General features: G+C 40.4%; 1 protein-coding gene across 10 annotated transcripts in view; it reads left to right on the forward strand.

Annotated features, from left to right (window-relative positions):
* CPQ (carboxypeptidase Q) overlaps positions 1 to 15,168 on the forward strand; it is a 548,292-nt gene extending 533,124 nt beyond the window's left edge. For all 10 annotated transcript variants that reach the window (XM_081505175.1, XM_081505172.1, XM_081505170.1 and 7 more), the window contains one exon: positions 14,647 to 15,168. In XM_081505175.1, coding sequence (XP_081361301.1) covers positions 14,647 to 14,662 — 16 coding nt within the window. In that variant the 3' untranslated portion in view covers positions 14,663 to 15,168. The remainder of the gene's footprint in view (positions 1 to 14,646) is intronic.
* Positions 15,169 to 25,624: the final 10,456 nt, after the last annotated feature.

A 25,624-nucleotide genomic window follows, 5' to 3' on the forward strand; every position in this document is an offset into this window, starting at 1 on the left:
AGCCCCCAAAGCAATTTTGTGGAGGACTTGGCTGCCCACCTTGCCATGACCCCTAAAATTTGGAGTGCACACTCTAAAATAATGTCATATCTCTTTGTAACCCAGTGTGGATTAATCAGCTCTGAATTTAGTTAGATCCCTTTAAAGGGACAATTTTATCCTGGGTGGGGGCAGGAGAGGGGAAATGGAGATCCACAGTGTAACTGGAAGGGCCAGTGTGGGTTCTCAAAACTGATTCCAATTCCCAATAGTGGTACCAATCCTCAGGTGGGCTGCCTTCAGCAGTGAGAAATATCCAACTGCTTCTGTTCTTCGTCTCATGGCCAGTTAGATCCCTGTGCATGGCAAAACATTCCCTTCAGTCCTACAGCAAGCGTAACCTTTTGATTGTCAGCATAGTTTTATCCAAGTTTCTTTCAATGGGTAAAATACCCCCCTTCTCCTTTTTTGTAACTTTTTAAAAACCTTTTTAAAGATTGTAAAAACAATCCAACTCTTCCTTTTATGAAAACTATGACCTCTTTTTCCCAGTAAACTACAGGGAAGTGCTTTAGTGCTTTAATATTAATAACAAACATGGCTTAGATGGTAAAGCATCTGCCCGCAGTGCGGGAGACCTGGGTTCGATCCCTGGGTCAGGAAGATCCCCTGGAGAAGGAAATGGCAACCCACTCCAGTACCCTTGCCTGGAAAATCTCATGGACAGAGGAGCCTGGTAGGCTACAGTCCATGGGGTTGCAGAGAGTTGGACACAACTGAGAGACTTCACTTTCACTTACTTTTTTAAAGTAAATTTTACAGATCCACCAACCTGGCCATGTAGCAGTGAGAATCACTAATCAGAGGTTCATAGAGTCCTCCTTGCAGCCTCTCTTACAGATGGACATCTTCCTATCGGCCTGTTGCCCTCCAAAACGGTAGTCATTTACAATGGCTCTATCCAGCTGCCCCATGTCCCCCAGGCATTCCTGCAATACCCCTGCCAGCCAGCCTTCCAGAATCATTCATATTGAGTACAGGAAGTAGGTCTAGCACAGTATGCCCATGCAATACTCCCAACTTCTCTCATTCCTTTGTGTCTTCTTGCCAACAGAATGGAGGTGGCGAGCAGAAACAAAGGTTTATATCTACTAACAGCTGTCTTCCACTGCACATGCAGCTTTGTGACTTTTATGTATCTGTATCCAGAAATCAAAATCTTTCCATTTGAACACAATTGTAGAAAACCGGGATGATTTTAAGACTTTCATTATAAACTCCACCCTGGCACCAATTTTTAGAGTCTTTCCAAGTTGAAGACCCATGTGCATTGAATGTTCTCACAGTGTACTCTGTCAGAGACAGTTTTTTCTTATGTTTTCTTAGGAGCATCATTCCCAGGTGTGGGAGAACTGCAGAAAGGCATTTACAAGAGTCGCACTGACTCAGACACGTGGGAGCTTTATTGACATCAGCCCATGAAAGAAGAATGGGCAATCATTTCTATATGGACAAAGGGGGATTAATAAATTAGGACTGACATGTAAACATGAGAAAGATTCAAAATTACACCTCTCAGAAGAAGTGTCAATATTAGTTTGAGTAGATGGAGAGAGTAGTATAGATGTTCTTTATAGCTACATATGGAAGCTAGGACTACACGTGCACACATATAAAATTACGAACTCCAAGATAAGGAACCAATCATATATGAATGTGGTTGTACTTATGCAGTTTCTAGGCAAGTGGTATTAAATTATAACTTTCTGAACAGCAAAATCATGACTCATGGGGAAGGTGCAAGGCAAGTTAGGAGAGGAATTAGGATATTAAGAGGTGGGTGGTAGATACTGAAGACAAGTCTAATTTTATACACACACACACACGCGCGCGTATGTTTTTCTATAGAGAGAGAGATATACATAGAGATATATACACATACATTTACATTAATATGTGTGTGTCTGTGTATAAAATTTGTTTTTCTTTTCCCCCCAACACTTCTCATAACTGGAGACCATACAGGGAGAAGGCAGAAGACCAGCCCTTATGTTGGTGACCACTTTGCCCAGTGCTCTTAGAGTAATCATGGATAAAATCCTAGACGGGATCCATGAATCACTGAACTTTGTAGAAGAAACATGAATGTGATTGTTCCTTTAAGGTTTAAGATTGTAGATGGGTGGTATTAAATTATAACTTTCTAAAAGGTAAAATCATGATTCACATGCAAATGAAAAATGAATGCATGCCATGTCAAAGATTTTATTCAGTTCATTCATTAATATGAGAATCAGTAAGATATTCACACTGATTCAAAGAGCATTTGAGAAACTGAGTGTGTGTGATTTAATAAATATTAACCTAAGATTGCCAAGTTAGATAAAAACTGGTTAACTGGTTAATGTTTTAGAGGCCAGTAAACTGTAACCTTTGGAACTAACTGTTCTATGGGACAGAAATAATTTTCATCTCTACTAGACTAAATATCTATGAGTTAACATAAAACATTACTAAGTCTGGGACCTTTAATCAGTAGTAAGCAATGAGTCAAACTAAGTACGTTGTCCTAGATAATCTTCGCATGGACTTTGCTCCTGAACGATATTGGAAGTATATACTACCTATCTTTTTGCTTTATTTTCAAATTGTAGATAATTTCCATAACAGTGGTGAAAAGTTAAGGAACATATTGAGTAGTACAGAATAGAGTGTTTAGATCTCAGCTTATATGTGAAATATCCCATGTTTTTGGTAACAAGAATCTTCTTGTCTTTCGCCAAGGCAGCAAGTGAGAGGAGAATCCCCAGAAAATAGGATTTACTTAGCAAAATTGCTATAGAGTCAAGGGAATGCAGTCAGTATATATCTCTACTTTTGCCCCATTTGATGTTTCATAATTTGTTCATTTATCCATTCAGTGTTCCAACAAACAGTTATTGAGCACTTACTACCTGCCAGGCATCGGGGATTAGAGTGAAAAAGACAAAGCCCTTGCTCTTACTTTCTAATAGGAAAATCAGGCAGCAAATAATGAAATCATTATAAGACTAACATGGACTTAGGTAGTAGAAACTGCTATGAAAAGTGAGGGGAAAGAAGCAGGGTGAGAGGATAATGAATGGTCAGAGGGGAGGGCTAGGTTTTGGGTGGAATGGTTTTTAGCTCCTGGGAGGACTGGCAGGCCCTGCAGGGTGTGGCCCAGCAGGAACAGAGGACTTGGTGTCAGAAGGGGTTCTGCCATCCATCTTCTGGTAAGCGGTCCCAGGCTGCCTGCGCCCATTGTCAGAACGTGATTGAGTCTTAAAACTCGAGTTCATGGCCCAAGATACCTCCAGCTTGAATTTGCATCTTCTTGTCATGAAGCAGATAGGGCTGGGGGTCTAGAGGTGCGAGTGGAGGAAACCACACACACGCAGCTCTCCACCAGGGAACCCTAACAGGTGTCCTGGGAGAGGGCAGGGAGAGAAGGCGCAGAAAACTGGTGAGGAGCCCAGTTCTCAGGTCAGGGACACCTGGATTTGAATTCTGTCTCTACCACTTACTACCATGTGACTCCAGTTATTTAAATCAATCTTCCACATGTCAGTGAGGCATGATGGTCATTCCCTCATGGGGTCACTTGGAAAATTAAATGGAATAATCTCCAAAAAGCCCTAAGCAAACTGGAAGTCCTTAACAATAGTGTTGTTCCTGTCATTCCTACAGTTTTGGAGAGCCTGTAGTGCTGTCTTCATGGAGCAGTAATTAATTAGTCTTTTTACAGCCTTACAGTTCTTCAGCTTTATGGGAAGATGAATCATTACTGCAGAGGTTAGGTACCTGTGAACTGGAGGTCCTCCAGATATGTGGGTGTTGACCTTTGATCTGTGGTCAAAATTATCCCAGCCACCAATCCAAGTTTTCTAAAGAGATGGAAGGAGGAAGGTCTTAGTGACACTTGAAACTTTTTAGCACATGCTTGGAAATTCCTGGGTGAGAATTTAGAAAGTAAAATTATAATCCTTTTCATGGGGTTTTGATCTGGGATGTTTTTCCATTTCCTCTCCTGTCCTGTCCTTTCCTTTGTTTTACTGTTCTTTTCTCTTATAAGTTGCTTCTCTTCTGGAGTGCCAGGGGTTAGGAAGCTATTAATTACCTGCATCTCACTCTAATTTTCAATGAAATTTAATATAGTAAGGATAAAACTGCCCCTTTTGAAAAGAGAGATTAAATGTCTGCAAATTTCACAAATTGATTTTCTAATTGTTTTGGTAATAATGTTTCTTCATCTGATAATGTTGCTGAAAGAAATAATTTTAATTAAACTTAAATATAATTTTGTATTTTATACAAGAGACTAAGTTTTCTTGCAGGGAATAAGTTAAGGCCATAACATTCTTCTCTAACCCCATAATTATTATGATCAGGAAATGTCTGTAATACATTACACTGTAATTAAATTGCATACCCCAGACTGTTCAAGATCTGTTTATAAAGGAGAAATGGATTTTCCACAGCTGCTTGTCTGTGAGTGCATCCTTCATGAAACATTGTTGCAGTCAATGTATGCCCGGAAATAACAGACTTGAACTGAAACTCTGAAAGCTTTCAAATGTCTTTCAAAAACTTCTCATAACATGAATTGCTTAATTTGTATACATGAAAACCCACTGATTACATATGAATGAGTCAACCTACAATAAGGGGGGGCCATGAGAATCTTTGTGTATTTACCACCCATCTCTTCAGAAATTAGCAGGTATTCATTTAATCTTGTTCCAATATCCTGCCCAGACCACGGTCATTAATGGGATCGCTCTGTGAAGACTGGAATCTACTGTGAGCAATGAGGGGCAGGTCAGGTATTTCTTACAATATTCACTGGACCATCTTCACCCAGTCACACAGCTGGAGAATATTTTGTGAGATGAATGTTTACAGAAAGGGATTCAGAGAGGAGAGAGAAGTGGGGAGAGCCGGAGGAGAAGGAAAAATAATCCAAACCCGGGTCAAGGCAGGGTCACGTAGACCAACTGGTTCATCTTTAAGAACAATCATCAGGCTTCCCTGGTGGCTCTGTTGATAGAATCCTCCTGCCAATGCAGGAGACACGGGTTTGATTCCTGGACTGGGAAGATCCCACATACCACAAAGCACCTAAGCCCATGAGCCACGACTGTTGAGTCTGTGCTCTAGAATCCAGGAGCCACCATTGCTGAAGCCCGTGCACCCTAGAGCCCATGCTCTGCAACAGGAGAAGCCACCGCAACGAGGAGCCCGTGCATCACAACTAGAGAGTAGCGCACCCCGCAACCCCACTTTGCCACAACTAGAGAAAAGCCCACACAGCAACAACAGCCCAGTGCAGCCAAAACTAAGTAAATAAAATTAAAAAAAAAAAATCATCAGAACTTCGATTTATTAAATGAGAAATTTAAATCCTTTAAGTTGTATTTAATCAGTCATGCTGTTGTGGATATGTTGGCTCAACCTTGTGGATTCATAATACCTTTAACAAAGTATTAACTGAGTGCCTAGTCATCCTCACCAGCATCTTGAACTTGGGTATCATCAGCCCTGATTCATTCCTGAGTGAAGAAAACTGAGGCTAGGTGGCCTTGTGTGATTTGCCTGAATTCACCCAAGTTTGAATTTGAACCCAGTCATATCTGATGCTAACCCCTATGTTCTCTCAGCTGTATCTCCCTGTCTAGGTTCAGTTCCTTGACGGACAAGCTCAAGGACATATCTTCACATCCTTAAATTCCAAACTTCCATTAGAACTAACTTCCTAAAGGTGAACTGCCCTGAGCCTGCTGTAGTTTATTTCCAAGGGATGAATTTTGGCCTTCAGAGCAGGCTCCTTCCTACCAGCTTTCTACTTCTAAAAATCATATACAATGGGATATTACTCAGACTCAAAAAGAAACACACTTGAGCCAGTTCTAGTGAAGTGGATGAACCTAGAGCCTTGAGTCAGTTCTAATGAAGTGGATGAACCTACATAGAATGAAGTAGGTCAGAAAGAGAAAAACAAATATTGTATATTAACTCATAATATATGGAATCTAGAAAGATGGTAGTGATGAACCTATTTAGAGGGCAGCAATGGAGACAAAGACATAGAGAACAGACGAATGGACATGGGGTGGGGGGAGGAAGAAGAGAGTAGGATATATGGAGAGAGTAAAGTGGAAACATATATATTACCATATGTAAAATAGATAGCCAATGCGAATTTGCTGTGTGACTCGGGGAATTCAGAGCGGGGCTCTGCAACAACCTAGAGGGGTGGGATGGGCAGGGTAGTGGGAGGGAGGTTCAAGAAGGAGGGGACATAGGTATACCTATGGCTGATTCATATTGATGTTTGGCAGAAACCAACACAATCGTTTGTTCAGTCGCTCAGTCATGTCCAATTCTTTGCGACCCCATGGGCTTCAGCATGCCAAGCTTCCCTGTCTATCACCATCACCCAGAGCTTGCTCAAACTCATGTCCATTGAGTCGATGATGCCATCCAACCATCTTGTGCTCTGTGGTACCGTTCTCCTCCTGCCTTCAATCTTTCCCAGCATTAGAGTCTTTTCTGATGAGTCAGCTCTTTGCACCAGGTGGCCAAAGTATTGAAGGTTCAGCTTCAGCATCAGTCCTTCCAGTGAAAATTCAGGCCTGATTTCCTTTAGGGTTGACTGGTTAGATCTCCTTGCAGTTCAAGGGACTCTCAAGAGTCTTCTCTAGCACCACAGTTAGAAAGCATCAATTCTTCGGCGCTCAGCCTTCTTTATGGTCCAACTCTCACATCCATACATGACTACAGGAAAAGTCATAGCTTTGACTATATGGACCTTGTTGGCATAGTAATGTCTCTGCTTTTTAATATGCTGTCTAGGTTTATCACAGATTTTCTTCCAAGGAGCAAGCATCTTTCAATCTCATGGCTGCAGTCACTGTCCGCAGTGATTTTGGAGCCCAAGAAAATAAAGTCTGTCACTGTTTCCGTTGTTTCAATTATCCTTCAGTTAAAAATACATTAAATTATAAAAAAAAAAATCACTTGATGATTCCCTGTTCAGAGCTTATATACCTGTCAAAGACACTGTGCAGTTTACCCCTAAGGATAGTTAAGGTTTCCCCCGCAACCCCACCCTGCATTGTTAGTTGCTCTCAGAAATGGAAATGCAGGCTGTCCCTCCCGGCCAGTCTTTCCGATCAGTGGCTGTCACTGATAAAACGTCTCCTTGGAACTGCAGAGACCAAGCTGCAAGGCTGCCAGCAGGCCGGCTCTCATATCTCCTGTGGTTATCAGTGTTCTCATTGGTGGTACCAGATCTTCTGGAACTCTTTCAGTTTTGTAAAATGTTCATGGGAACTTCGATGGTCTCTGAGGAAATGCTTTCCTTAAGTCACCAGTTCTAAAGGGAGGCAGCCAAGTTCCCAGCCATCTGGCAGTCAGTTTCTTTCAGTCTGAGACAGAAATGGAATTTCAGAGGGCATGCACAAATATTTCTTGCTTCTATTTTTTCAATAAGGAATTTGGAGCCTTAGTCTGTCAGCCACCATGCCGAGTCTTTAGGAAACTAAATGGGAGCAAACCAGCCCTGAGCAAGCCATACTCTGTCTGTTGGAATTAAATGTCTTTTCCTGTTTCTGCAGGTTATCAATTCTGGTTGACCTTCTATCTAGCTTCAGTGACTCCCATTCTTTGAAATCCTTGATGCCATCCTTAACACATCCATGAATAAGACATCCACCCCATGCTAACTGGGATCCGGAGAGCACGTGCTTCTCACCAGCTTTAACTAGATCTGAAATGTCATGATTTCTGTTAAACTGCTTCTTTTTCCTACCAGAGTAAACACACCGATTTGTCTCTCCTGGGTTATGCTGTGAGTTCATGGCATAAGTTGTCTTCTAGTTTAAAAATGGACTGCTGCCCTTTACACTGTTTGGGGGTTTGGCTATCTTTGTCCGCACACTGTTCAGAGAATTTCAGAGGCTGGGATATCATCATCTGACCCTGATCTTTGTCACTTGTCCCCCAAACTGTACCTCCTCCCCAGCCATCTCCTCACCACCACAGTCGTTTACACAGTTCCAGCTCCGCATTTTTCTGGGATGTCTCCCTAAGGTACAGCTCCAGTCTCCCCATCTTCTTGCCCCTTGGCCCCCCTAGTGGCTCCCCATTTAAGGACTATGTTCAGTCTATTTTCAACCTTATTTAGGACTTTTCAGGGATAAATCAGTTGCCACTTTATCTACCTGAAACTAACCCACATCATCCAAACTAGAACGCTCACATGTTCTGTTCACCTGGAATCTCTCTGTCTGTTGATATACTAAGTACTTGTGCTAGATACTCTCTTTTACTACTCCATATCAGTCCTCACCTTTCTCTACCCTATACCTTGCCCTGGGAGGCTAACTCTTACGGATTACCCTCTGGCTTATGATTGGGTTTGGCCAAGGGAGCCCAGTCAGATATAAGAGGCACCAGTGGGGACTGATTCTCTGGCTTCTGCAGACAAACACAGCTCCTGTGGTGACCCTCTCCAGCAGATACAACTGTAGCTCTTGCTGCTTTCTTCTGTGCCCTTTGAGGCTGAGAAGTAGGTGGTAATGACCTTCCTTGCTGCTCCTTTAGCATCCCTTATTAGTTTTATTTAACCCTGACCACTCTCTGTAAATAATACTTTCATTAAATTTTCCCAGTTTTCTCCTTGGAGTATCCCATCTGTTTCCTACAATGGCTCTGACTGACACAGCACCCTCAAGCCTCAGTTCACATATAAAATTTGCTGATTTCATTCATTCACTTTGCAAATATACATTCATCATCTATTTGCTGTTACATGTTAGGCTTTTTGTGGTTGTTCAGTTGCTAAGTCGTGTCCAACTCTTTGCGAGCCCATGGACTGAAGCCCACCAGGCCTCCTTGTCCCTCACTAACTCCCGAAGTCTGCCCAAGTTCATGTCCATTGAGTCGGTGATTCCATCCAACCATCTCACCTTCTGCTGACCCCTTCTCCTTTTGCCATCAATCCTTCCCAGCAACCAGGTCTTTTCCAATGAGTCAGCAGTTCACATCAGGTGGCCAAAGTATTGGAGCTTCAGCTTCAACTGGTGATAGAGTAGAGAACAAAATAGTGGCCTTGCCTTCAGGGAACTTACGATATAGTGGAGAAAACAAACGTGAAACAGGCCAGTATAAGAAAGAATAGTGAAGATTCCAACAGAAGAAGTATGGCGAGCACACAGCAAGGGGACCTAACATAGGGCTCAGAAAAGGTCGTTCAACTACTTGAAGTAGCCACTGTTTTTTGTCCTTTCCCCACAGCATTCAGTACATTCTGATTGTGTTATTATTACTTGTGGACACACTTTTGCTGCCTCTACTGCAGAGCAAGCTTTTGAGAGCAGAGACTGTCTTTTCCACCTTTATATCTTAGCCCACTGCTAGGATGTTGTAGGAACTCAAGTATTTGTCCAGTTGAACTGGATAGAACCTTCTGAACACTTACGAACCTCAGCTCCAGCCCACCCACTGAAGGTTGTACATCATTAGGCTGGAGAATGGTGAGACCCCACCCTTTCAGAGCTATCTGAGAAACAGAAAACATGTTTTACTAGTTTAGAAAGAAAAAATCACTGAACAGGAAGAAACCTCCTCAAAACAGGTGAAGGGTTCGATAGGTGTTATCAGCTTAATACACCCTGTTTTGGATATCTGCCGACAGGTATTGGAATCTTTAATTGTCAGAGTTGAGAGCTGAGCTTTCTTTTATGTATTTGCTTTGCTTCAGTGGCTTGTGTTATGTTTGATAGCACCATAGTTGAACTCGGTGTGAAATATGAATGAATAGAGAAAAATTCATATCTTACTCCAGAGCAAGGAGTTTGGGAAGATAAGTACAGGAAAACCTTGGTACAAAGTTTTAAAAACTTGGGTTGGTGGAAAGAAAACCTGGACAGCATTCTGAGGTAATAGAGGGCTCAGGAACAATGAGACTGTCCACTGCACAGACCAGGAGGTGGAGGAATGCGAGAGGAGAAGGCTGGCAGTGTGGTAGACCAGAAGCTCCTAGACACATCATGCTGCCCCCGCCCCCTCAAAAGACAATTGTTGGGTAAAACAATGACTGTCTTTCTATAATACATGGCTTAGTAAGGCAAAGTAGGGGAATTCCTCAGAGGCGAAAAATGATGAAGTAAGAATCCGTAAGAAGTAAGTAAACTCCAGAGCCTTTGTCTCAGGATATCTTTGCCCATCCTTGTTCTCCTAGAGCATGGATTTTAAACAGAAGTGAGTGCATCTGGGACAGGAGACAAAACTTAGGATCCTAGTGTCCTTTATTGATTGACTTTAGATAAGTAAGTAAGCTATTGAGATATCAATCATTTGACATCTCCAGTGAGAGAACTGATATAAAGTGTGTAACTTCCAAACAAGAAGAGCGGGGGAGGTGGCAGAGGGATAATAGGAGGAAAAAAAAAATCTACACAAGAAGAGCAAGAAAGCAAAGGAGACAACAACAGAAGCAAATAAACAAATAGAAAGCAAGAACTGAGATGGTACAAATGCGTCCAACTTCACAGTAATCAGAATCTATATTAATGGATTATAACCTCCAGTTAAAACCCAAAGACTGTTAGATTAGCTTTTAAAATTGAACTTTATTCATAAGAGAATTCCCTACAAATATAAGGACAGAGGCAGACTGCAGATACATTGATGGGGAAAGACACATGAAGAATGAGGTAAGGAAAGGAGGCTGTTATTAAATATTAGGAAAACTAGGCTTCAGGACAAAAAGCATTACTGCAAATGGCAAGGATGACCACATATTAATAAAGATGTTCAATTTACTAATACCAGAAAGATGTGATTCCAAGTTTGTGTGCTCCTACAAGCATAACCTTTAAATATATTTTTAAAAAATTGTTAGAATTACAAAAAAATTATCCAAAATCATAGGTCGTTTTCTCACATTTCTCTCAAAATTGATAAGACGATAAATCAATAAGGCATTAAAAGATTTGAAGAATACAATTAACAAGCTTGTTTTAATGCTTGCATACACAGTACACTGAAAGCACGTTCTTTTCGACACATGCGACATTTATAAAATGGATCATCCAATAAGCCAGAGAGAAAAATCTCAGCAAAACTCGAGGAATTTGTATCATATAGCCCACATTCTCTAATGGTTACACTGGAAGTCAATAATGAAAAAATAACTAAGGAAACCTGTTGTGGTCCTTTAATGGACTGGAACTTGGGGGTACAGAGTCGACTGATAAGAAAAGAAGGAAGAAAAGAGGCTGATATTCCCTGGTTTACACAGTATGCCAATATAACTCTAGGACAAAGAGCTAGCACCGTCTACGTAGGCTCAGGGCGCCCTCTCGAAGAGGTCTTGAAAGCCCGGGCAAATAAGTAGACACAGTGGACACCTGTGCTCCGTGGAAGCAGCCTGAAACGGAGAGAGGGAGAGAGCGAGAGAGCGAGAGAGAGAGAGAGAGAGAGACAGAGTGAAAAGAGAGAGAGAGAGAGAGAATGAGGAAAATGAGGAAAGACACGGTGACCATTGCTCTGGTGGAACAAAGGCATTTATTCAACATATTGTGGGCATATATATACTCTCTTACCAGATAGCCCTTTTTAGCAGAGATAGGGATCAAAAGTCTAACAAGTCATCTAGAAAGCCAGAGGTTAGAATTATTCTCTAGAGAGGGGGTTGTAACAGTTACTTTACGTATCAGAAAGGAGGAGACTTGTAAATGGCTGCTGTTCACCATATGGAATTTCCATATGAATGAGATACATGAATTTCTATTATCCCCGAAAGCCGGCTTGCCAGCTCTCTGGCACCTGTATTCAGGTGCTGTTAAGGAACATAGAATTCATGCAAGACTGAAAACAGCACGCAGGAAGCCTCCTATTAAATGTATCCTGACAGAAACCCTGTACCTTTGAAAATTAAAAAAAAAAAACAAACCACATTCTAACTCGTGCATCAAAGAAAAAATCAAGCTAGGAATTAGTAAATATTTAGAACTAAGTGATCATGAAAATACTCATCACAACTGATGGGATATAGAGAGCTAAAACAGTAGCAGGGGGAAGACTGTAGCCTTACTGCTCATGTAAGGAAAGTGCTGTTGTTTAGTTGCTCAGTCATGTCCAACTCTTTTGTGACCCCATGGACTGTAGCCTACTAGGCTCCTCTATCCATGGGATTTTCCAGGCAATAATAATTTCCCAACTGAAATGGGTTTTCATTTCCTTCTCCAGGGGATCTTCCCTACCCTGGGATCAAACCTGCATCTCCTGCATTGGCAGGCGGGTTCTTTACCACTGAGCCTCCAGAAGGAAAGTGTACAAAGGAATAAACTGACCATTCAACTCAAAAAGTTTAAAAAAAAAAAAAAAAAGGTGAATCAACCCAAACAAAGAATAAGAAGGAAAATAAGTATGAGTAAAAATCAATGAAAGAAAACTACTACATTAGAGAATATTATCCCCCCCAAAATTATCTCTTTATTTATTTTTTCTAAAAGAATAATACAACTGACAAACTGCTGGCAAGATTAATGAACAAAAAGAGAGAAGACTTCAATAACCAGTATCAAGGGTGAAAAAGAGCACTCCCTATAGATGCTGCAGACATAAACAGTGGAGAAAAAAGATGTACTAGTCAAATTTTGCTGAAACAACTGAAAAATAAAAATAGAAGCCTACCCTACAGCAAAATCAATATCGGTTCTAAGTGGATGAAGAATTTAAAAATTAAAAGCAAAACTTTAAAAGTTTTAGACTAGGACCCTAGGAACTATTTTTGTGATATAAAGGTAAGGAAAGATTTCTTAAACAAGAGAGAAAAAGTAAAAATCATAAAGGAAAATGTTCATAAATTCAACTACATTAAGAGTAAGAACATCTATTCATCTAAATGCATGCTAAACAGAATGAAAAGAGTCACAAACTGGGAAATGATTTATATAAACTGACCACCAACAAAAGGTTAGTATGTAAAATATATCAAGAACTCCTACATATCAATAAGAAAAGGCAAATCAATTGAAAATAGGCAAGGGGCATGAACAGGCATTTCAAGTAAAAGAAATGACAAAATATGCACATATGAAAACATAATCTCATTAATAATTTTAAAAATTAAAATCATATGAGATAATATTTCACATCCACTAAATTAGCAAAAGTGGCTTAACAACACTGAGTGCTGAAGAAGATGTGAAGCAAGAGGAAGACGCATATACTAACAATGGGAGGATAAACTGAAAAGGAATCCATTTTGGAAATACATGATGAAATTAAACATACACATGCTCTGTAGCCCAACATTTCCACCCCTACATTTACAGCCTAGAGAGTGTTGATTATATTTATTTGGAAAAATTATGAAGAGAAGCAAGGAGTGGCTAACACACAAGCGGAACAGGATAGTGGGTCCGTCTGGAGAGAGGAAGGATCCATGGGGTTGTGCGTCATAAAATGGGCTTTAAAGGTACTGGTGATGCCTTTCTTGCATTGAATCATGGGCATATGTGAACTTTTATATTGTCACCCTTTATAATATACATTTTTGTTATCTACAATCTTATGTATGTATGGTATATATCTTTATAAAATGGTAAGTAAATAAATAATTAAGCCTGAGGTGAAAAACCCGCAGAGTGGGCCCAGTAGGTTCTGAAGGATGACTAGGAGGTGTGAAGATTCCCTGAGGCTCTGATCCATAACTAAACTAGATGAAAGCCTCACTAGAGTGAGAAAGTGAAAGTCGCTCAGCTATATTCGACTCTTTGCAACCCCATGGACTATACAGTCCATGGAATTCTCCAGGCCAGAGTACTGGAGTGGGTAGCCTTTCCCTTCTCCAGGGGATCTTCCCAACCCAGGGATCAAACCCAGGTCTCCCGCATTGTAGGCAAATTCTTTACCAGCTGAGCCACCATTCCCTGAGGCTCTGATCCAAGACCGAACTAGAAAAAGTCCTCACTAGAGTAAGAAGAAAGTTCTTAAGGGTGGTGGAGACTCCTGTTGGTGGGGCTTGCTGGGAAATTTCATGGGAAGTGACTGAATGACTTGAGAAAAAAAGTCTTGAGCAAAGGAGTACTGACTTTCTTTTGTATCTAGGGGGTCACATAATTTGCACTCTGCTGATACAACAAAAAACCCCATATATTGTCCTTTTATAACTAGAGGGGACATTTGTATCACTTGCTTTTCAAATAAAGTTTATTTTCCTTCTCATAGCAGAAAGTTCAGAATTAGGTAGTGTAGAGCTTACTCAGTGGGCTTACAGTATTTTCTAAACCCAGTCTCTCTGTGTCTCCACCTTGCCATTTTTAGTGTGGAGGCTTTTTGCCCCCTGCAGTTCTAAATTTCTCATCTCTTTTAATTCAGCACGAGGGCATTTCCTGACTCTTGTCAACCAAGTTAAGGCTTTCCTAGAACTCTCCCATGCCTGCCACTCATATCATAGTCGTCAGAACGATGCCATACGGCCATTTCCTGCAGCAAGGGAGGCTGGGAATGTCATTATTTTGCCATCACAGCCTGTCCAATAGGAGAAGGGAAGAGGGCCAGTGGTATCTGAACAGCTATTCAGCAATGCCTGTCAAAATACTTCATTGAGAGTTCTTCCTCTTTTCTCCCCAGGAGCCAGTCTACTTGATGACTTGTATAAATATTTCTCCTTCCATCACTCCCATGGAGACACCATGACCGTCATGGATCCAAAGCAGATGAATGTTGCTGCCGCTGTTTGGGCCGTTGTCTCTTACGTCATTGCAGACTTGGAAGAGATGCTGCCCAGGTCTTAGCAAGAACAAGAGAGAGGGCACTTTTGTCCTTTCTGGCCAAGAATCCTGGGTCTGCAGCTTTAGGAAGCCTCTCTTCACCTGAAAATTTTATTGATCATTTACAAAGCACAACACTTTTCCATACTTTCTGACATCATTTTTCTTGATACTTTCCAAATTCTGTTTTTCTAGTGTAAAGCATAATCCCCACCCCCACATAGAATCAAAATATGATAGAGATCCCAGTGGGGGCATTTCTTTATACCACTTACTAAAAATATTGTTTCTACTTCAGAAGTAAATACTGGATAAAGCTTTGGAAGACCTCTGGCTTTTATGCATGTATTTATGAACATTAAATCAAATATAGTGACACCAATTTTTTGTTCTAAGTTATTCATTGAAAAGTAGAGGAATACACAATTATAGTACGGTCTTAATTGAACATATGCAGGCATCTGACTTTCTAATTTGTACACTTTGATATTATTAGAATTTTTTAATGAGGTATGAAATTTTTTAATTAATAGAAAAAAATGTCACCACTTGAGGAAAAAATCAAGTATGTAAAATCCAATTTCCTTATCAAAGATCTATCATGAGAAAGTGATAATACTATTTTACATTTATGTTTTATATATTTCACATAATATATCTATGAAGTTGGGGCTTATTCATATTTTGCTGATAACAAAACTGAGGCTCATGGGGAAAGACTCTGTGCTTCCACTGCAGAGTGTATGGGTTCAGCCACTGGTCAGGGAACTAAGATCCCATATGCAGTGCAGCATGGTCAAAAAGAAAAAATATTGAGGCTCATATAAGCTAAATAATATTCACAGAGCGAAACACTTATCCTCATCTACTCTGAGAATAATCTCTACTATTCTTTCACACACAGTGTCCAGTATTCAATTTAAAAAATTACAAGATACACCCCAAAATACAAGAAAAACTCGCTGTACAGAGTTAAAGCAATTAAGAAAATCAGACAAAGCAGCATCATATTTCCAGATGTTGGAAATATCAGAGGGCAACTTTAACATAACTATGGTTAATATGTTAAAATCTAGTAGGAAAATGGGACTATGTACATGAACAGAAGGAGAATTTCAACAGAAAGATGAAAACTATAAAACAGCATCAAATGCAAATACTAAAATAAAATATACAGCATCAGAGATGGGTGATTTCCTTTTTGAGCTCATCAGCAGACTGCATAAGGCTGAGGAAAGAATCAATGACCTTGACAATAGGTCAATAAAAATTATCCAAACTAAAACATGAAGAGAAGGAAAACAAACACCAGAATGAATCACCCCAGAGTGTTATCTAATGTATATGGCCTAATAGACATGTAATTTGTTATCAAATGGCCTAATATACATATAACTAAATTCTTGAAGGGAAAAAACAAAGTATCAGTTTTATTAATGGTAATAATTAAAAAGATCTTTCATTCCTGGCAAGGTAGCAGACTGGTACACTGACTGACCCTTACACTGAACACAAAATGCTGGGTGACGTCTGAGAAGCACTTTTTTAAATACATGAATTAACTGATTAAAAGGTAAAGACCATTAGACCAAAAATTAAGTGAAGGCATGAACCAAGGTGATAGCACATTGAACCAGCTTTCTTTTTAAGAAAATTAGCAGAATGTGGTGAACTTAAATTCTATTTTCACTTTTAGTGGCTTGGGGACTATCAACAAATTCCAGAGCCTGCCAAATTAAGGATACTAGACAACCTCAATGAAACTGAGACCCCCGAAGGATTACGCAGGTTTGATACCTTATCCAGAAAAATCCCACATTGCCTCACAACTAAGCCCATGCGCCACAGCTATTGAGCCTGTTCCCTAGAGCCCAGGAGCTACTGAGTCCACGTGCTGCAACTACTGAAGCCCGAGCGCCTAGAGCCTGTGCTCCACAAGACAAGCCACTGCAATGAGAAGCCCGCACACCGCAACAAAGAGTAGCCCCTGCTCATCGCAAAGAGAGAAAAGCCCGAGCAGCAAAGAATACTCAGCGCAGCCAAAAATAAGTAAGTAAATAAAATTATATATTAAAAATAACTCTGAGAACCATAAGAAAAATTACCATTTTAAGTAAGTGCTGAGTGGAGAGTCCAGAGAAATTCCCACAGATTAAGTTACAATAACTATTAACTCCCAGTAAAAAAAAAAAAAAAAAAAAGGAATCATAGCATTCTGAGCAAGAGCAGTACAAAAAAGAAAACAGCAAAATTAATTCACAATATCCTCTGATACTGGAATGTTTAAATTGATTTTCAAATCTATGTCTATGATGTTTAAGGAAGTAAAGAGAAGGGACTGAAAATAGCAGAGAAAGCAAAGGTTATAAAAAGTGACCAAGTGTATTATAAAAAAAAAAATACATAGAACTTCTATTTCTATTGAAAACAAATAGAACTTCTATTCTATAGAAGTGTAAGCTATAGTAAATGAAATTTAAAAATTAGAGGACCAGCATAATTGCAGATAAGAGAATTCATGAACTTAAAGAAAATAGTGAAGAAATTAATGAGAATTCAGCAGCAAAAGAAAATGGTATGGAAAATATGAATAAGGTTAAAAAATATGAAAGCTAGTGTTATATGGTCTAGTTTATGTTTAATCAGGTTTCCAGAAAAGAGGAACACAGAGTCATCTGAATAAATAATAAATGAAAATTTTCCAGAAATATGCCAGCCCACAGAATCAAGAAACCCAATGAATCCCAAAGAGAATAAACAAGAAGAAATCTGCAATAACATGTTATAAAGAAACTACAAACCACAAAAGATGCAGGCAAAAAGTCATGTAAAATCCTAAATCCATTTATGAGAAAAATTAAAGAAGACATCCTTACCTGATGAGAAATGCCTACCAAAAAAAAGAAAAAGTTAAAATATCACAATTACCAAGCACTTTCCTTTAATATAAGGAATAAGACATGAGTGCTTACTGGAGTCATCTGTAGTCAATGGTATCTTAGATGTCCTGGCCACTATAGAAAGGCAGGAAGGGCAAAGTCAAGCAATAGAAAAAAGCAAGAAACTTTTTATCTATAGATAAACATGATTGCCTATGTAGAAAATTCAAAAAAACCTACCAAAAAATCAAAACCAAACACAAAGTTTAGGAGTTTTAGAGAAAACATTAACAGATATAATGAGAAGCATTTCATACATATAATTAGAAAATGCAACCAAAACTGTGTTATTTATTTTAATATCTAATAATATAAAATATCTAGAAATAAATTTTTCAAAAGATGTGCAAGTTTCTTTTAGGGAGAAAATGGTAAAACTCCATTCATATATTTTAGCGACAGTGTTAGTCGTGCCCAACTCTTTGCAACCCCATGGACTGTAGCCCACCAGCTTCTCTGTCCATGGAATTCTCCAGGCAAAAACACTGGAGTGGGTTGTCATTCCCTTCTCCAGGGAATCTTCCCAACCAAGGACCGAACTCCAGTCTCTTGCACTATGGGCAGATTCTTTACTGTCCGGCCCACCAGGGAACCCCTCATGTACATTGAGACAGAACTAAATAATTGGATAAATATGCCATGTTTAAGTTTTGGAAGGCTCAGTAGTAAAGATGTCTATTCTCCCCAAATTTATCTATAGAATCAATGCAATCTCAATCAAAATTCAAAATAGGATTTTTTGGGTTTGAGTTCTTAATCTTGGTTTGTTGTTTGGATTTTTTGTTTATGTACCAAGCTGATTTTTAAATGTAATCAGGTGACAAAAGACTAACAATAGCCAGCATTCCCGAAAAAGAAAGTAAAAGTAAGGGATCATAGTAGCCATCAATGTGATTTCCAAACATTTTTATTTTCTTTCTTGGCAAGATTGTACCCTCCTGACCCCTTGTAATTTAGTACCACCATGTGCTTTTGACAAATAGGAGCAGGAGTGGTTACCTCTGGGTGAAAATTTTAAGACCTAGTGCATGATTTTGGTATATTCTTTCTTCCCCCATCATAGTTAAGGACAATGTTCCCAAGAATGCCTGCCCTAGGAACCTCCTTCCTGATTGATGACAAGACATGACCCAATTTCCAGTCTACCCATAATGGACATGATGCATGCACAAGAAATAAATCTTTATTGTATACAGACACTGATAATTTGTGGGGTTTTATTATCATAGCTTATTTCTCATTTTTTTTTTTTACTTCATCAGATATTAAGACTCCTCATCTGGTATAGTACTTAAGATGACATGGCATTAGCAAAAGGGTAGAAAAATACACCAATGGAACAGACTAGAGAGTCTAGATCTAGAACCGCACATTCATGAAGACTTGGTTTATGGCCAGGTTGGTAGAGAAGATCAGCAAAAGATACAAATAAAAGACAGACTTCTCAAATTCCAGAACAATTGTATATTCTAGAACAGTTGTCCAGTAAGTCAACAATTCAACTCCCACTTCATATTTCCTCTATAGAGTCTTGTTGAGAATAGATTGAAAACAAGTGATTAAATCACTTGCCTAATTTAAAGGCACAACCCCCTGACAAATATCTGAAAGCACCAAGAAGATTGCGCAGTACATAGTAGCTTCACAATAAATGTCCTCTGATTGGGGGGCATCAGCTCCTTCAATCTTATGGCAAATTCATTTCTCAGTTTCCATTCCTCTGTTCTTCTCTTATTTGAGGAAATGATAGAAGCAAGGTGAAAATTCCCAACATAGAGCCATATCAAGAGAGAGCTAACCTGAACACCAGCAGGAAAGTCCTGGATTTCTTTTGCACCTTAAGCAGGATCTATGGGAAGCTGCCAACGAGGGAGGTCTTCACAGTTGTGCTTTAGGTGATCCTATTTGTATCCCATCTTCAAAAAAGGAGACAGAAGCCATAAATGGAGACTTGGACTGGAAGTAACCCACAAAGTTGTCAATTCCTACCACAGTGGCCCTCCAGAGACACAAGAAGATCTCTTGACTGAATACTGGTCATGCAGTTTACAAAGTGATGTCTTCCACCTAAATCCAAAATCTAATCATTCTTAGACTCATGCTGGATTGAGAAATATACTACATCCTAATTCTTTAGCCACTCTTGGTGAGGTGGAACTATAAGAGCATTCATTCTAGGGCTGATTTTGTCTAATTCCTAGAGCTAACATCTCTGCTCTATTGATGCTCCATAAATTACGAGGTTTTCCTCTCTGACTGGGAGGACAAACTATGTCAAATAATTTCTGAGCTCTCTCTTCTATTCCTTTTAGTTGGCTGTTTCGCCAGCCTCTGATGGTTTTCTCTAACACATGCAAGGATCAGTGCTCAGCTGGGGAGGGCTGGGGGACCCTCCAGAGCCCTCCAGCATCTCAGTCCGCAAGGCTCTCCCTCTCTGAGACTGTGTCCTGTGAGCCCTCACTGCCGTGGCCTCCCTGGACATTCAGATTCCTCTCTTCGACTCATTGTGGTTCCCGGGGTCTACTTAAGGTTCCCCTTTCCTGAAGTGCGACTGGAAACTCTCTCAAGGTGAGCTAGTGCCATCATTTAGGACTCATTTCAATCATTTTCTGTATCTCGGGCATGACTGTCCTTCGTTTCCTGATGTGTAGTGTCTTAAAAACTATTGTTTCATATATTTTATTTGAATTTTTAATTACTTCACACCTAAAAATAAGTCTAACCCCTATTACTCCTACTTGGTCAGAAGTGAATGTCAAGTCATTAATTTTTATCCAGTGTATACACTCATTTTCTTTTTACATTTTGCACATTTTGAATCATTCTTTTCTCACTGCTTGATTCCAATTTGGAAAAGAAGATTCTTAGAGATTTCACAAATTGTCCAAACAACTGAACTAAAATTCATGACATCTCTGAATTATCAGAGTCCAAAGATAATCTAATGATTTAGCTGGTAATTATCTTTAGCTTCAAGGACTATTTTCTACAAAGACTATATCATATACATGGGTATATACATTTACATGTATAGTATTATATATAAATATATTATAGTACAATAGGTGGTGCAGTGGTAAAAATCCACCTGCCAGTGCAGGAGATACGAGAGACCTGGGTTCAATCCCTGGGTTGGGAAGATCCCCTGGAGTAGGAAATGGCAAACCACTCCAGTATTCTTACCTGGATAACCCTATGAACAGAGGAGCCTGGTGGGCTACAGTCTATGGGGTCACAAAGAGTTGGATATGATGGAGCACAGAGAAGGAGTGATGTTGAAACTGAAACTCCAATACTTTGGCCACCTGATGCGAAGAAGTGACTCATCTGAAAAGACCCTGATGCTGGGAAAGTTTGAAGGCGGGAGGAGAAGGGGACAACAGAGAATGAGATGGTTGGATGGCATCACCGACTCAATGAACATGAGTTTGAGTAAATGCTGGGAGTTGGTTACGGACAAGGAGGCCTGGCGTGCTGCAGTCTATGGGGTCACAAAGAGTTAGACACAACTGAGTGACTGAACTGAACTGAGCACAGCAGTAGAATAAATATCTTATACTATATATTTAACTGCATGGATCACAATAAACTGTGGAAAATTCTGAAAGAGATGGGAATACCAGACCATTTGACCTGTCTCTTGAGAAACCTGTATGCAGGTCAGGAAGCAACAGTTAGAACTGGACTTGGAACAACAGACTGGTTCCAAATAGGAAAAGGAGTACGTCAAGGCTGTATATTGTCACCCTGCTTATTTAACTTATATGCAGAGTACATCATGAGAAATGCTGGGCTGGAAGAAACACAAGCTGGAATCAAGATTGCCGGGAGAAATATCAAGAACCTCAGATATGCAGATGACACCACCCTTACGGCAGAAATTGAAGAAGAACTAAAGAGCCTCTTGATGAAAGTGAAAGAGGAGAGTGAAAAAGTTGGCTTAAAGCTCAACGTTCAGAAAACTAAGATCATGGCATCTGGTCCCATCACTTCGTGGGAAATAGATGAGGAAACAGTGGAAACAGGGTCAGACTTTATTTTTGGGGGCTCCAAAATCACTGCTGATGGTGATTGCAGCCATGAAATTAAAAGACACTTACTCCTTGGAAGGAAGGTTATGGCCAACCTAGATAGCATATTTAAAAGCAGAGACATTACTTTGCCAACAAAAGTCTGTCTAGTCAAGGCTATGGTTTTTCCAGTGGTCATGTATGGATGTGAGAGTTGGATGGTGAAGAAAGGTGAGCACCACAGAAGTGATGCTTTTGAACTGTGGTGTTGGAGAAGACTCTTGAGAGTCCCTTGGACTGCAAGGAGATCCAATCAATCCATCCTAAAGGAGATCAATCCTGGGTGTTCATTGGAAGGACTGATGTCGAAGCTGAAACTCCAATACTTTGGCCACCTCATGTGAAGAGTTGTCTCATTGGAAAAGACCCTAATGCTGGGTAGGATTGGGGGCAGGATGAGAAGGGGACGACAGCGGATGAGATGGTTGGATGGCATCACTGACTCGATGGACGTGGGTTTGGGTAGACTCCGGGAGTTGGTGATGGACAGAGAGGCCTGGAATGCTGCAATTCATGGGGTCACAAAGAGTCGGACACGACTGAGCAACTGAATTGAACTGAACTGAACTGAATATATAAATATATTCCCTTCATGGATCACTGCCTTGTCATGGTGAAGGGGCTTGCTTAGCTCAATGAAGCTATTATCCATGCTGTGCAAGGCCACCCGAGACAGACGGGTCATAGTGAGGAATTCTGACAAAACATAGTTCACAGGGAGAAGGAAATGGCAGCCCACTCCAGTGTTCTTGCCTGGAGAACCCCACAAGCAGTTTAAAAAGGTAAAAAAAAACATGACACCAGAACAAGAGCCCCCCGGGTCAGAGGTGTCCAATATTGCTACTGGAGAAGAGCAGAGGGCAATTACCAGTTGCTCAGTAAGAATGAAGCAGCTTTGGCCAAAGTGGAAACGATGCTCAGCTGTGGATGTGTCTGGTGGTGAAAGTATAGCCCGATGCCGTAAAGAACAGTATTACATAGGAACTTGGACGATTAGGTCCATGATTCAAAGTAAATTGGATGTGCTCAAGCAGGAAATGGCAAGATTGAACATCAACATCTTAGGAATTGGTGAACTAAAATGGATGGGATGGGAGAATTTAATTCAGATGATTATTTTATCTACTACCATGGGCAGGAATACCTTAGAAGAAATGGAGTATCCTTCACAGTCAACAAAGGAGTCTGAAACGCAGTACTTGGGTGAAAACTCAAAAACAACAGAATGATATTGGTTTGTTTTCAAGACAAACCATTCCACATCACAGCAAGTCCAAGTCAGTGCCCCAACCACTGATGCCAAAGAAGCTGAAGTTGACTAGTTCAATGATTACCTACAGCATCTTCTGGAATTAACATAAAAAATAGATGTTCTTTTCATCATAGGGGATGGAATGCAAAAGTAGAAAGTCAAGAGGTACCCAGAATAACAGGCAAGTTTGGCCTCAGAGTACAAAATGAAGCAGGGCAAAGGCTAACAGAGTTTTGTCAAGAGAACATGCTGGTCACAGCAAACACCATTTTTCAACAACCCAAGAGATGACTCCACACGGGCTCATCACCAAATGGTCAATACCAAAATCAGATTGATATGTTCTTTGCAGCCCAAGATGAAGAAGCTCTAAAGAGTCAGTTAAAAGAAGACCTGGAGCAGACTATGTCTCAGATCATCAGCTCCTTATTGCAAAACTCAGGCTTAAATTAAATAAGGCCACTCAGCCATTCAGGTATGACCTAGATCAAATCCCTTATGATTATAAGTGGAAGTGACGAACAGATACGAGGGATTAGATCTTGTAGAAAGAGTGCCTGAAGAACTATGGATGGAGGTTCGTACAGGAGGCAGTGACCAAACCATCCCAAAGAAAAAGAAATGCAAGAAGGCAAGGTGGTTGTCTGAGGAGGCTTTACAAATAAAGAAGAGAAGCAAAAGGCAAGGGTAGAGAGTGCATAGTCTCAGAGAATAGCAAGGGGAAATAAGGAGGCCTTCTTAAATGAACAGTGCAAAGAAATAGAGGAAACCAATAGACTGGGAAAGACTAGAGATCTCTTCAAGAAAATTGGGAATATCAAGGAAATATTTCATGCAAGGATGGGCACAATAAAGGACATAAAAGGTAAGGACTTAACAGAAGCAGAAGAGATTAAGAAGAGGTGGCAATAATACATAGAAGAACTATACAAGAAAGGTCTTAATAGCCCAAATAACCATGATGGTGTGGTCACTCACCTAGAGCTAGACATCCTGGAGTGTAAAGCAAAGAGCTGGACATCCTGGGTCTTAGGAAGCATTACTATGAACAAAACTAGTGGAGGTGACTAATTCTAGCTGAGCTATTTAAAATCCTAAAAGATGATGCTGTTCAAGTGCTGTGCTCACTATGTCAGCAAATTAGGAAAATTCAGCACTGGCTGCAGGACTGGAAAAGGTCAGTTTTCATTTCAATCCCAAAGAAGAGCAATGCCAAAGAATGTTGAGACTACCATACAGTTGCACTCATTTCACATGCTAGCAGGGCTTCCCTGGTAGGTCAGCTGATAAATAATCCACCTGCAATGCAGGAGAGCCCAATTCTATTCCTGGGTCAGGAAGATCTGCTGGAGAAGGGAAAGGCTACCCACTCCAGTATTCTTGGGCTTCCCTGTGGCTCAGCTGGTAAAGAATCCGCCTGTAATGCACGAGACCTGGGTTCGATCCCTGGGTTGGGAAGATCCCCTGGAAAAGGGAAAGGCTACCCACTCCAGTATTCTGGCCTGGAGAATTCTATGGACTGTAATCCATTGGGTTGCAAAGAGTCTGACATGACTGAGCGACTTTCACTTTTTCACATGCTAGCAAGATTATGCTCAAAATCTTGCAAGCTAGGCTTCAGCAGTTCATGAACCAAGAACTTCCATATGTGCATGCTGGGTTTCAAAGAGGCAGAGGAACCAGAGATCAAATTGTCAACATCTGTTGCATCATACAAAAAGCAACAGAATTCCAGAAAAACATCTACTTCTGCTTCATTGACTACATTAAAGCCTTTCACTGTGTGGATCACAATAAACTGTGGAAAATTTTTAAAGAGATGGGAATACCAGACCACCTGACCTGCCTCCTGAGAAACTGGTATGCAGATCAAGAAGCAACAGAACCTGACATGGAACAGCAGACTGGTTCAAAGTTGGGAAAGAAATACAACAAGGCTGCACACTGTCACCCTGCTTATTTAACTTCTATGCAGAAATACAGTGGAAACAGTGGCAGACTTTAGTTTGGGGGGCTCCAAAATCACTGCAGATGGTGCCTGCAGCCATGAAATTAAAAGATGCTTACTTCTTGGAAGGAAAGTTATGACCAACCTAGACAGCATATTAAAAAGCAGAGACATTACTTTGCCAACAAAGGTCCGTCTACTCAAGGCTAGGTTTTTCCAGTAGTCATGTATGGATGTGAGAGTTGGACTATAAAGAAAGCTGAGTGCTGAAGAATTTATGCTTTTGAACTGTGGTGTTGGAGAAGACTCTTGAGAGTCCCTTGGACTGCAAGGAGATCAAACCAGTCCATCCTAAAGGAGATCAGTCCTGAATATTCATTGTAAAGACTGATGTTGAAGCTGAAACTCCAATAGTTTGGCCACCTGATGCGAAGAGCTGACTCATCTGAAAAGACCCTGATGCTGGGAAAGTTTGAAGGCAGGAGGAGAAGGGGACGACAGAGGATGAGGTGGTTGGATGGCATCACCGACTCAATGGACTTGAGTTTGAGTAAACTCTGGGAGTTGATGATGGACAGGGAGGCTTGGCATGCTGTAGTCCATGAGGTCGCAAAGAGTTTGACATGACT

This window comes from Giraffa tippelskirchi, chromosome 6 (genome assembly GCF_054371585.1).
Source record: "Giraffa tippelskirchi isolate mGirTip1 chromosome 6, T2T-mGirTip1v1.2.pri, whole genome shotgun sequence".
Lineage (NCBI taxonomy): Eukaryota > Metazoa > Chordata > Mammalia > Artiodactyla > Giraffidae > Giraffa > Giraffa tippelskirchi.